The sequence below is a fragment of the Heptranchias perlo genome, chromosome 20 (assembly GCF_035084215.1).
Source record: "Heptranchias perlo isolate sHepPer1 chromosome 20, sHepPer1.hap1, whole genome shotgun sequence".
Classification (NCBI taxonomy): domain Eukaryota; kingdom Metazoa; phylum Chordata; class Chondrichthyes; order Hexanchiformes; family Hexanchidae; genus Heptranchias; species Heptranchias perlo.
The window spans coordinates 33,408,333-33,422,077 of NC_090344.1; the positions used below are offsets into that span (position 1 = coordinate 33,408,333).

At 52.2% G+C, this 13,745-nt stretch overlaps 1 protein-coding gene across 1 annotated transcript in view; it reads left to right on the forward strand.

Moving 5' to 3' along the window:
- LOC137336022 (calcium-activated potassium channel subunit alpha-1a-like) overlaps positions 1-13,745 on the forward strand; it is a 140,340-nt gene that overhangs the window by 23,395 nt on the left and 103,200 nt on the right. Inside the window, exons 3-4 of the mRNA XM_068001525.1 lie at positions 5,030-5,091; positions 6,644-6,734. Coding sequence (XP_067857626.1) covers positions 5,030-5,091; positions 6,644-6,734 — 153 coding nt within the window. The remainder of the gene's footprint in view (positions 1-5,029; positions 5,092-6,643; positions 6,735-13,745) is intronic.

Genomic DNA, 13,745 nt, shown 5'->3' on the forward strand with positions numbered 1-13,745 from the left:
GTGAGTGTGATCTCGGACTGGGTGAGTATGATTTCGGACTGAGTGAGTGTGATCTCGGACTGGGTAAGTGTGATGTCAGACTGGGTGAGTGTGATCTCGGACTGGGTCAGTGCGATTTCGGACTGAGTGAGTGTGATCTCGGACTGGGTGAGTGTGATGTCGGACTGGGTAAGTGCGATTTCGGACTGAGTGAGCGTGATCTCGGACTGGGTAAGTGTGCTTTCGGACTGAGTGAATGTGATCTCGGACTGGGTGAGTGTGCTTTCGGACTGAGTGAATGTGATCTCGGACTGGGTGAGTGATCTTGGATTGGGTGAGAGTGATGTCGGACTGGGAGAGTGTGATGTCGGACTGGGTGAGTGTGCTTTCGGACTGAGTGAGTGTGATCTCGGACTGAGTGAGTGTGATGTCGGAACGGTGAGTGTGATGTCGGACTGCGTGAGTCGGATGTCGGACTGGGTGAGTGTGATGTCGGACTGAGTGAGTGTGACGTCGGACTGGGTGAGTGTGATCTCGGACTGAGTGAGCGTGATTTCGGACTGGGTGAGTCGGATGTCGGTTTGGGTGGGTGTGATGTGGGATTGGGGGAGTCGGATGTTGGACTGGGTGAGTATGAGCTCGGACTGGGTGAGTGTGATCCCGGACTGGGTGAGTATGATGTCGGACTGGGTGAGTGTGATCTCGGACTGGGTGAATATGATTTCGGACTGAGTGAGTGTGATGTCGGACTGGGTGAGTCGGATGTTGGTCTGGGTGAGTGTGATGTTGGACTGGGTGAGTGTGATCTCGGTCTGGGTGAGTGTGATGTCGAACTGGGTGAGTGTGACCTCGGACTGGTTGAGTGTGATGTCGGACTGGGTGAGTGTGATTTCGGACTGAGTCAGTGTGATCTCGGACTGGGTGAGTGTGATCTTGGACTGGGTGAGTGTGATGTCGGACTGGGTGAGTGTGATGTCGGAATGGTGAGTGTGATGTCGGACTAGGTGAGTGTGGTCTTGGACTGGGTGGGTGTGATGTCAGACTGGGTGAGTGTGATGTCGGAATGGTGAGTGTGATGTCGGACTAGGCGAGCGTGATCTTGGACTGGATGAGTGTGATCTCGGACTGGGTGCGTGTGATCTCGGACTGAGTGAGTCGGATCTCGGACTGGGTGAGTGTGATCTCGGACTTGGTGAGTGTGATTTCGGACTGGGTGAGTGTGATGTCGGACTGAGTGAGTGTGATCTGGGACTGGGTGAGTGTGATGTGGGTTTGGGGGAGTCGGATGTTGGACTGGGTGAGTCAGATGTCGGACTGGGTGAGTGTGATGTCGGACTGGGTGAGTGTGATGTGGGATTGGGGGAGTCGGATGTTGGACTGGGTGAGTCAGATGTTGGACTGGGTGAGTGTGATGTTGGACTGAGTGAGTGTGATCTCGGACTGGGTGAGTGTGATCTCGGACTGGGTGAATCGGATGTGTGACTGGGTGAGTGTGATCTCGGACTTGGTGAGTGTGATATCGGACTGAGTGAGCGTGATCTCGGACTGGGTAAGTGTGATGTCAGACTGGGTGAGTGTGATCTCGGACTGGGTGAGTGTGCTTTCGGACTGAGTGAGTGTGATCTCGGACTGAGTGAGTGTGATGTCGGAACGGTGAGTGTGATGTCGGACTGCGTGAGTCGGATGTCGGACTGGGTGAGTGTGATGTCGGACTGAGTGAATGTGATCTCGGACTGGGTGAGTGATCTTGGATTGGGTGAGAGTGATGTCGGACTGGGAGAGTGTGATGTCGGACTGGGTGAGTGTGCTTTCGGACTGAGTGAGTGTGATCTCGGACTGAGTGAGTGTGATGTCGGAACGGTGAGTGTGATGTCGGACTGCGTGAGTCGGATGTCGGACTGGGTGAGTGTGATGTCGGACTGAGTGAGTGTGACGTCGGACTGGGTGAGTGTGATCTCGGACTGAGTGAGCGTGATCTCGGACTGGGTGAGTCGGATGTCGGTTTGGGTGGGTGTGATGTGGGATTGGGGGAGTCGGATGTTGGACTGGGTGAGTATGAGCTCGGACTGGGTGAGTGTGATCCCGGACTGGGTGTGTATGATGTCGGACTGGGTGAGTGTGATCTCGGACTGGGTGAATATGATTTCGGACTGAGTGAGTGTGATGTCGGACTGGGTGAGTCGGATGTTGGTCTGGGTGAGTGTGATGTTGGACTGGGTGAGTGTGATCTCGGTCTGGGTGAGTGTGATGTCGAACTGGGTGAGTGTGACCTCGGACTGGTTGAGTGTGATGTCGGACTGGGTGAGTGTGATTTCGGACTGAGTCAGTGTGATCTCGGACTGGGTGAGTGTGATCTTGGACTGGGTGAGTGTGATGTCGGACTGGGTGAGTGTGATGTCGGAATGGTGAGTGTGATGTCGGACTTGGTGAGTGTGATTTCGGACTGGGTGAGTGTGATGTCGGACTGAGTGAGTGTGATCTGGGACTGGGTGAGTGTGATGTGGGATTGGGGGAGTCGGATGTTGGACTGGGTGAGTCAGATGTCGGACTGGGTGAGTGTGATGTCGGACTGGGTGAGTGTGATGTGGGATTGGGGGAGTCGGATGTTGGACTGGGTGAGTGTGATGTTGGACTGAGTGAGTGTGATCTCGGACTGGGTGAGTGTGATCTCGGACTGGGTGAATCGGATGTGTGACTGGGTGAGTGTGATCTCGGACTTGGTGAGTGTGATATCGGACTGAGTGAGTGTGATATCGGATTGGGTGAGTGTGATCTTGGACTGAGTGAGTCGGATCTCGGACTGGGTGAGTGTGATGTTGGACTGGGTGAGTGTGATCTCGGACTGGGTGAGTGTGATCTCGGACTGGGTGAATCGGATGTGTGACTGGGTGAGTGTGATCTCGGACTTGGTGAGTGTGATGTCGGACTGGGTGAGTGTGATGTCGGACTGGGTGAGTGTGACGTCGGACTGGGTGAATCGGATGTGTGACTGGGTGAGTGTGATCTCGGACTGAGTGAGTGTGATCTTGGACTGTGTGAGAGTGATCTCGGGCTGGGTGAGTGTGATATCGGAGTGGGTGAGTGTGATCTCGGACTGGGCGAGTGTGATGTCGGATTGGGTGAGTGTGATTTCGGACTGGGTGAATATGATGTCGGACTGGGTGAGTGTGATTTCGGACTGGGTGAGTGTGATCTCGGACTGGGTGAATGTGATGTCGGACTGGGTGTGTCGGATCTCGGACTGGGTGAGCGTGACGTCGGACTGGGTGAGTGTGATCTCGGACTGGGTGAGCGTGACTTCGGACTGGGTGAATCGGATGTGTGACTGGGTGAGTGTGACTTCAGACTGGGTCAGTGTGATATCGGACTGGGTGAGTGTGATCTCAGACTGGGTGAGCGTGACTTCGGACTGGGTGAATCGGATGTCGGACTGGGTGAGTGTGACTTCGGACTGGGTCAGTGTGATATCGGACTGGGTAAGTGTGATCTCAGACTGGGTGAGTTGGATGTCGGACTGGGTGAGTGTGATATCGGACTGGGTGAGTGTGACTTCGGACTGGGTCAGTGTGATGTCGGACTGGGTGAGTGTGATCTCAGACTGGGTGAGTTGGATGTCGGACTGGGTGAGTGTGATATCGGACTGGGTGAGTGTGATCTCAGACTGGGTGAGTGTGATATCGGACTGGGTGAGTGTGATCTCAGACTGGGTGAGTGTGATGTCGGACTGGGTGAGTGTGATATCGGACTGGGTGAGTGTGATCTCGGACTGGGTGAGTGTGATCTCGGACTGGGTGAGTGTGATGTCGGACTGGACGTGTGTGATCTCGGAGTGGGTGAGTGTGATATCGGACTGGGTGAGTGTGATCTCGGACTGGACGTGTGTGATATCGGACTGGGTGAGTGTGATATCGGACTGGGTGAGCGTGATCTCGGACTGGACGTGTGTGATCTCGGACTGGACGTGTGCGATATCGGACTGGGTGAGTGTGATCTCGGACTGGACGTGTGTGATATCGGACTGGGTGAGTGTGATATCGGACTGGACGTGTGTGATCTCGGAGTGGGTGAGTGTGATGTCGGACTGGGTGAGTGTGATCTCGGACTGGACGTGTGTGATATCGGACTGGGTGAGTGTGATATCGGACAGGACGTGTGTGATCTCGGAGTGGGTGAGTGTGATATCGGACTGGGTGAGTGTGATCTCGGACTGGACGTGTGTGATATCGGACTGGGTGAGTGTGATGTCGGACTGGACGTGTGTGATCTCGGACTGGGTGAATGTGATGTCGGACTGGGTGAGTGTGATGTCGGACTGGGTGAGTGTGATCTCGGACTGGGTGAGTGTGATGTCGGACTGGACGTGTGTGATATATCGGACTGGGTGAGTGTGATGTTGAACTGGGCGTGTGTGATGTCGGACTGGGTGAGTGTGATGTCGGACTGGACGTGTGTGATCTCGGACTGGGTGAGTGTGATGTCGGACTGGGTGAGTGTGATGTCGGACTGGACGTGTGTGATCTCGGACTGGGTGAGTGTGATGTCTGACTGGGTCCGTGTGATGTCGGACTGGGTGAGTGTGATGTCGGACTGGACGTGTGTGATCTCGGAGTGGGTGAGTGTGATGTCGGACTGGACGTGTGTGATCTCGGACTGGGTGAATGTGATGTCGGACTGGACGTGTGTGATATATCGGACTGGGTGAGTGTGATGTTGAACTGGTCGTGTGTGATCTTGGAGTGGGTGAGTGTGATGTCGGACTGGGTGAGTGTGATGTCGGACTGGGTGAGTGTGATATCGGACTGGGTCAGTGTGATATCGGACTGGGTGAGTGTGATGTTGAACTGGGCGTGTGTGATCTCGGAGTGGGTGAGTGTGATATCGGACAGGGTGACTGGTAACTCGCACGGTGATCCACCCCATAAACCGCTGGTCCGGTTATATCGAACCCTCAGACGCGCACAGAATGTGACAGGCCTGTGAAACCTCCACCTTCTCTGCTTGAACCGATCTGTCTTGCTAACGTTATGTGACTTATGTCTTTCTTTATTAGGTTTTGATGGTCTTCCTGCTGAGCTTTGGCTCCCTCTTTGTCTACTTCATTAGCTCAGTGCAGTGAGTATTGAGTGAGGGGCGAACTGAGATGTGGTCGTTGTAGCCTGGTAGGGTTCAGCTAGAGCAGGGCTGGAGGCCCAGTGACCCGTTGCCCACTTTTAAAGGGACGTTGAGAGGGTTTTCAGCTGGCATAGCTTGCCAACGTGTCTGCATGGGTGCCCACCATGTGGCCTAGTGGGGAGAGAGACACACATATATATATATATATAGTTCAATTCCAAGTTCGCGCCATGTAGGACTGCATTGCCTGCTCTGTGAGGGCCAGGGCGGGCCAGGGCACGCTGCCCACCAGTTGGCCACCCCTGCTGTAACGCTGAGGTTCAACCCTTTTCAACTCAGGCGTAACATTAATATCAAGGGCTCCACTCCCGCCAACCCCATTTCCGAGCTCTTCTTCCGGGAGGGTGGAGGTTGTCCCATTCCCATGGACGACTGCTGCCCTCCGTCACCTCGCCTCGGCTTGGCCATTCTCCGTCTTGGCTGAGTCGGAGGCCATCGGGGCCGCCGCCAAGTCCCCCTCACCAGGGAAATTGCTGCCCTGTGGGGGTCGCGTGCCCGCAGCTGGCGATGCGGCGACCCAGATGACCTGGACGTGCGCAACTGGCCTCTGGTGGGCGGGACGGAGCTATCCCGCGCTCCTCAGCGTGGACGGAAGCACTCTCTTCTGCCTCCCCCTCCCCCCTCTCCTGCTCCCCCTCCCCCTCTCCTGCTCCCCCCCCCCTCCCCCATCCCCTGCTCGCCTTTCAAGGCGGCTGGACGGAAATTGGAAGGCAATCCAAAAATTTGCCGACTTACCAGCCCGAGGCCCGCTGGCTGCCATTTTGGGGAGTGGGCCTCGGGAATCAGGCGGCCAGCGCTCCTGCCGGAAACGGGCGGGAGCGTGGTGCCTGTATTTAAACGAGGATCCTTATGTCACCTTTCGGACCCCCGACGCCATTTTTGAGCCGCCCCTGTTTCTTGAAGCCGCTGAGCAAATCCCCGAGCGCTGCATGGCGGGAAGCGGCCAGTTTGAGCGCTACTTAAAGGGGTCAGTTCGGCAAAGCTTGAAGCAGAGTGGCCACTTTGGGGAATTTTGGGTTGGTGGGGGTGGTAAGGGGGGGTGCAGTTTAAATTTTCCAACGGCAAAATAAGCCGCTCTGTTGACCCCACCCGACCTTCACCGCCCTCCCCTTTAAGGTGCCGCTCCGCGCGAACGTCGGGGCCTCCCTGCGCCTCCTGCCCACGGGCGCGACTCTCCCAGAATCGAGAGGCTCCGAGTTGCTCCGAGGCCTTTGGCTCCCTTGGAATTCTCCCTTCCCCTTTTCGAGAAGCTGGCCGACAGCGGCCCCCTCTCCACGGCAACCAGGCCGAGATCAGGAACTCGCCGCGCGGGGAAATCGGTTGCGCGGCTCTCCTCGGCCGCAGGTGAAGGTGGCGGGGGGGAAGTTCTCCTCCTTAGGTTGGGGGCAGGGGTGGGATTCTGGTGAGGCGGGGGGGGAAAGGACGGAATTTGGGACGGAGCCTAGATCCAGCGGGTTGGAAGAGGTTTTGATTTGGTCTTCCCTTTCTGCAGGAGTGGTGAGAGCACCCACGTGTCTTTTGACACACTACGCGTTGTAGATCTTGTCTTCAACATTTTCTTCCTGCTTTACTTTGGGTTACGGGTAAGTAGTTATCTCTTCTTCCGCTGCCAAATTGTTTGGGGGAGGTTCAGCTTACTCCATCGCTCCCCCCCGCTACCCCTCGCCTCTGAGTCAGAAGGTCGTGGGTTCAAACCCCACTCCAGAGACTTGAGCACCATAATTTAGATCGACTGGTCCCACCTCGATTTTATCCCTCTCTGGTCTCGCCCTCCTCCCTATCTCTGTAACCTCCTCCAGCCCTGCAACCCTCCGAGATCTCTGCGCTCCTCCAATTCTGGCCTCTTGCGCATCCCCGATTTTAATCGCTCCACTATTGGCGGCCGTGCCTTCAGCTGCCTAGGCCCTAAGCTCTGCAATTCCCTCCCCTAAACCTCTCCGCCTCTCTCTCCTCCTTTAAGATGCTCCTTAAAACCAAACTTTTGGTCACCTGTCCTAATGTCTCCTTATGTAGCTCAGTGTCAAATTTTGTCTGCTAACACTCCTGTGAAGCCCCTTGGGACGTTTTACAACATTGAAGGCACTATATAAATGCAAGTCGTCGTTGGACTGAGAGAGTGCTGCATTGTCAGAGGTGCCATCTTTTAGATGAGACATTAAACCGTCTGCCCTCTCAGGTGGAGGTACAAGATCCTGCGGCCACTGTTACAAGAAGAGCAGGGGAGTTCTCCCTGGTGTCTTGGCCAACATTTATCCCTCGATCCAACATCACTAAAAAACAGATTATGGGGTAATTTATCTCGATGCGGCGAGAGTCCAGGACACGAGGAGTCGTCCCTGTTCCAATTATGCCGCCATGGAATCTAATGGTAGGCCCAAATTTCTTAACAGTAGGCCCAAATTTCTTAATGATCGGCCTGAATTTCTTAATGGTAGGCCTGAATTTCTTAATGGTAGGCCCAAATTTCTTAATGATCGGCCTGAATTTCTTAATGGTAGGCCTGAATTTCTTAATGGTAGGCCTGAATTTCTTAAAAACAGGCCTGAATTTCTTATCAACAGGCTGAATTTCTTAATGGTAGGCCCAAATTTCTTAACAACAGGCCTGAATTTCTTATCAGCAGGCCCGAATTTCTTAATGGTGAAAGTTCCGACTGAGTGCGTGGCCTTGCAAAGTGACTTCCACATCCCAGTGTTCTGTTTGCTTTTTGGATTGCTTCATGTTGACACTAGAAATGATGAGCCGACTGCCAGGCCCTTATCTGAAGTCTCCCGGTGATGGCCTACCCAACTCGCTGGGGATCGGTGAGCTGCTGACCTCAACCCAACCCAAACCTTTCACCATTTAGCAAACTTCGAATGCCAAATGGGGCGGCTGAGTCGTGCATTAGACCTTTTGGCTGAATTCCCTTGTCTCAACTGCTCTCCCTGCATAGAAGTTACAGCATGGAAACAGGCCATTCGGCCCAACCTGTCAGTGTTGGCGTTTACCCCCCTCGCAAGCAAGTAGTCCTGATCACTCTTACCCACCCTGTTCCCATATCCTTGAGCCCCTTTTCCTTCATTCAGTCTAATCTTGAACTTTGACCCTGTTTCTGCCTCAACCACAAACCCAGGAAGTGAATTCCAGACCCTCACAGCTCTCTGTGTGATGAGGTCTCTCCTGCCCTCTGCTCCAAATCTCTCCCATTTAATCTTGTTATCTCTGGCCCCTCGTTCTCGACCCCAAAACTACTGGAAACGGTCTGTTTCTATCCCACCCTGTCCCATCCTTTCCTAATTTTAAACACTTCTATCATATCGCCCCATAATCTGCGTTGACCTAATGAATTTCCTTATTCCAGGCAGCAGCTCAGTGAATCTATTTTATTCCCTCTCCGTTGTCTCAACATCCTCCCATTGTGTGGGAGCCCGTTGCTGCACACACTCCTCTAACTAGATGGGGTAGACTATAGACTGGAATAATTGAGGCTTTTCTCGTTACAGCAATGCAGATTACTTAGTGTTTACTCGTGGGCCTCCTGGGCTCCCAGGCCTCCCCTCACCACCCCACTCCCCTCCCTGACCACGAGCCTTCGGTAGATGGTTTGGTGCGTTCACCTCCCCTCTCCTGGGCTCCAGAACGCACTATTTTCCCATCAACACCGTTTGACCAAAAACCGTATAAGGTCACAAGTGCCAGGCAATGACCATCTCCAACAGGAGAGAGTCTAACCACCTCCACTTGACATTCAACGGCATTACCATCACCGAATCCCCCACCATCAACATCCTGGGGGTCACCATTGACCAGAAACTTAACTGGACCAGCCATATAAATACCGTGGCTACAAGAGCAGGTCAGGGGCTGGGTATTCTGCGGCGAGTGACCCACCTCCTGACTCCCCAAAGCCTTTCCACCATCTACAAGGCACAAGTCAGGAGTGTGATGGAATATTCTCCACTTGCCTGGATGAGTGCAGCACCAACAACACTAAAAAAGCTCGACACCATCCAGGACAAAGCAGCCCGCTTGATTGGCACCCCATCCACCACCCTAAACATTCACTCCCTTCACCACCGGCGCACAGTGGCTGCAGTGTGTACCATCCACAGGATGCACTGCAGCAACTCGCCAAGGCTTCTTCGACAGCACCTCCCAAACCCGCGACCTCTACCACCTAGAAGGACAAGGGCAGCAGGTACATGGGAACAACACCACCTGCACGTTCCCCTCCAAGTCACACACCATCCCGACTTGGAAATATATCGGCCGTTCCTTCATCGTCGCTGGGTCAAAATCCTGGAACTCCCTTCCTAACAGCACTGTGGGAGAACCTTCACCACACGGACTGCAGCGGTTCAAGAAGGCGGCTCACCACCACCTTCTAAAGGGCAATTAGGGATGGGCAATAAATGCCGGCCTCGCCACGAACAAATGAAAAAAAACCACAAACCAGGGTCTTAACATCGAGTGTCGCAACTTGAGATCAAAACCACCGCTCCTGTTGTCTCTCGGACAGCAGGTGCTGGTAATGGAGGATGGATGTACCACAGGGAGTGGAGGAGGTGTGGGCTGGTGCGTTGGGTGGGGCTCCCCCTATCGGTACTTGGCCGGTGGGATGGTCCGCATCCCTGGATTCTGCCCGCTCTTCTCCGCCACATTCCCAGGCCACAGGAGCCTCCTCCTCTTTTCCAGGCTTCCCTCTCCCTCTGCTATTCTGCTGTGACTATTTAACCTCCTCTGGACCCATCTTTTACTTGCCCCGTTACCACTCCCTTTTGCCTCGTATCGTCATCTCTTATCACCCCTGCCTCAGACCTCTTGCTTTTGTTCTTTCTTTGCCCCACTTTTCCTTGGCTCTGCACTTGCTTGAAAGCTGTCACATCGAGTTACATCGAAACGACAGCACTGAAACAGGCCATTCGGCCCAAATGGTCTATCCTGGTGTTTATGCTCCACACGAGCCTCCTCCCTCCCCTCTTCATCTCACCCTGTCAGCATATCCTTCTATTCCTTTCTCCCTCGTGTTTATCCAGCCTCTCCTTAAATGCCTCTATTCTATTCACCTCAACTACTCCTTGTGGGAGCGAGTTCCACATTCTCACCACTCTCTGGGTAAAGAAGTTTCTCCTGAATTCCCGATTGGATTTATTAGTGACCATCTTATAATTACGGCCCCTCGTACTGGTCTCCCCCACAAGTGGAAACATTTTCTCTACGTCTACCCTATCAAACCCTTTCATTATAAAACAGAAAAGAGCCCCAGCCTGTTCAATCTTTCCTGATAAAGATATCCTCTCAGTTTTGGTATCATCCTTGTGAATCTTTTTTGCACCTTCTCCAGTGCCTCTATATCCTTTCTATAGTTTGGAGACCAGAACTGTGCACAGTACTCCAAGTGTGGTCTAACCAGGGTATATGGAGACCAGAACTGTGCACAGTACTCCAAGTGTGGTCTAACCAGGGTATATGGAGACTAGAACTGTGCACAGTACTCCAAGTGTGGTCTAACCAAGGTATATGGAGACCAAAGCTGTGCACAGTACTCCAAGTGTGGTCTAACCAAGGTATATGGAGACCAGAACTGTGCACAGTGCTCCAAGTGTGGTCTAACCAAAGGATATGGAGACCAGAACTGTGCACAGTAATCCAAGTGTGGTCTAACCAAGGTATATGGAGACCAGAACTGTGCACAGTGCTCCAAGTGTGGTCTAACCAAGGTATATGGAGACCAGAACTGTGCACAGTGCTCCAAGTGTGGTTAACCAAGGTATATGGAGACCAGAACTGTGCACAGTACTCCAAGTGTGGTCTAACCAAGGTATATGGAGACTAGAACTGTGCACAGTACTCCAAGTGTGGGCTAACCAAGGTATATGGAGACCAGAACTGTGCACAGTACTCCAAGTGTGGTCTAACCAAGGTATATGGAGACCAGAACTGTTTACAGTGCTCCAAGTGTGGTCTAACCAAGGTTCTATACAAGTTTAACATAACTTCTCTGCTTTTCAATTCTATCCCTCTAGAAATGAACCCCAGTCCTTGATTTCCCTTTTTATGGCCTTATTAACCCAGTCACTACTTTTAGAGACATCTTTAAGTCCATTGAGTCGAAACATTAACTCTGTTTCTCTCTCCGTTAAATGCTGCCTGACCTGCTGAATGTTTCCGGCATTTTCTGTTTTTATTTCCGATTTCCAGCGGCAGAATTATGTAACCATGGTAACCCGGATCTTGCCCCATTACTTAGACAGTAACAGCCAATCTCCCCCCATTCTCCCGCCCTTGTTATTTTCTGTTGGGTAGAGTGTGTGAGATTGGAGTAGGTAGGGTCTCTCGGGGAGCTGTGTGGGAACCTTTACTGCGCCTTTCACCACCTCAGGACGTCCAAAAACGCTTCCCAGCCATTGAAGTACTTTTGAAGTGTGGTCTCTGTTGTCATGTAGGGAAACGCGGCAGCCAAATTGTGCACAGCAAGATCCCGCAAACAGCGATGCGATAAAGGACCAGGTCATCTGCGGAGATGTTGATTGAAGGATAAGTATTGGCCAGGACATCTGGGGAGAACTTCCCTGCTCTTCTCCACCTTTGAGAGGGCAGACGGGGCCTCAGTTTAACGTCTCATCCAAAAGACGGCACCTCTGGCAGTGCAGCACTCCCTCAGTACTGGCACTGAGGTGTGGGTCCAGTAGCCTAGTGGTTACAATATTGGACTAGCCAGTTTTTATAAGCAACTGGTTCACTAATATCCTTCAGGGGAGGGAACCTGCGACCTCTACCTGGTTTGGGCCTACACATGACTCCAGTCCCAGTGGGGTTAACTCTTAATGCCGATCAAGGCAACCAGCGACGGGCAATAAATCCGACAGCCTACGATCAAATAATATCAGCTGCGGCTCAGTGGTGGCGCTCTCTGAGTCACAAGATTGTGGGATCAAGTCCCACTCCAGAGGCTCGAGCCCATAATCCAGGCTGACACTCCCACTGCGGTACTGAGGGAGTGCTGCACTGTCGGAGGTGCCGTCTTTGGGATGAGACCTCAAACCGAGGCCCCGTCTGCCCTCTCAAGTGGACGTGTCACTATTCGAAGAGCAGGGGAGTTCTCCCCGGTGTCCTGGGCCAATGTTTATCCCTCAACCGACATCACTAAAACAGATGATCTGGTCATTATCTCATTGTTGCTTGTTGGATCTTGCTGTGCGCAAATTGGCTGCTGCGTTGCCATTACTTCAAAAAGTACTTCATTGGCTGTGAAGTGCTTTGGGACGTCCTGAGGTCATGAAAGGTGCTATATAAATGCAATTCCTTCTTTCTTCTTATAATCAGAGAATCGTCGAATGGTTACAGTACAGAAAGAGGCCATTCGGCCCATCGAACCCGTGCCGGATCTTTGTAAGAGCAATCCAGTTAGTCCCATTCCCCCGCTCTTTCCCCGTAGCCCTGCAAATTTTTTCCCTTCAAGTATTTATCCAATTCCTTTTTGAAAGCCATGATTGAATCTGCTTCCACCGCCCTTTCAGGCAGCGCATTCCAGATCATAACTAATCGCTGCGTAAAAAATGTTTCCTCATCTCGCCTCTGGCTCTTTTGCCGATCACCTTAAATCTGTGTCCTCTGGTTACCGACCCTTCTGCCACTGGAAGCAGTTTCTCCTTATTTACTCCATAAAAACCCTTCATGATTTTGAACGCCTCTATCAAATCTCCCTTTAACCTTCTCTGCTCTAAGGAGAACAATCCCAACTCTATGCCTTCATTTATAAAGCCCAGGATCCCATATGCTTTTTTAACTGCTTTCTCAACCTGTCCTGCCACCTTCAAAGATTTGTGCACATATACCCCCAGGTCTCTCTGTTCCTGCACCCCTTTTACAATTGTACCCTCTAGTTTATATTGCCTCTCCTCGCTCTTCCTACCAAAATGTATCACTTCACACTTCTCTGCGTTAAGTTTCATCTGCCATGTGTCCGCCCATTCCACCAGCCTGTCTATATCCTCTTGAAGTCTATCACTATCCTCCTCACTGTTCACTACACTTCCAAGTTTTGTGTCATCTGCAAATTTTGAAATTGTGCCCTGTACACCCAAGTCCAAGTCATTAATATATATCAAGAAAAGCAGTGGTCCCAGCACCGACCCCTGGGGAACACCACTGTACACCTCCCTCCAGTCTGAAAAACAACCGTTCACCACTACTCTCTGTTTCCTGTCACTTAGTCAATTCTGTATCCATGCTGCCACTGCCCCTTTTATTCCATGGGCTTCAATTTTGCTGACAAGCCTATTATGTGGCACTTTATCAAACGCCTTTTGGAAGTCCATATACACCACTTCCACCGCATTGCCCTCATCGACCCTCTCTGTTACCTCATCAAAAAACTCAATCAAGTTCGTTATACACGATTTGCCTTCAATAAACTCATGCCTCATATCACCTCTGGCTCTTTTGCCGATCACCTTATATCTGTGTCCTCTGGTTACCGACCCTTCTCCCACTGGAAACAGTTTCTCCTTATTTACTCGATCAAAACCCTTCGTGATTTTGAATACCTCGATCAAATCTCCCCTTAACCATCTCTGTTCTAAGGAGAACAATCCCAGGTTCTCCACATA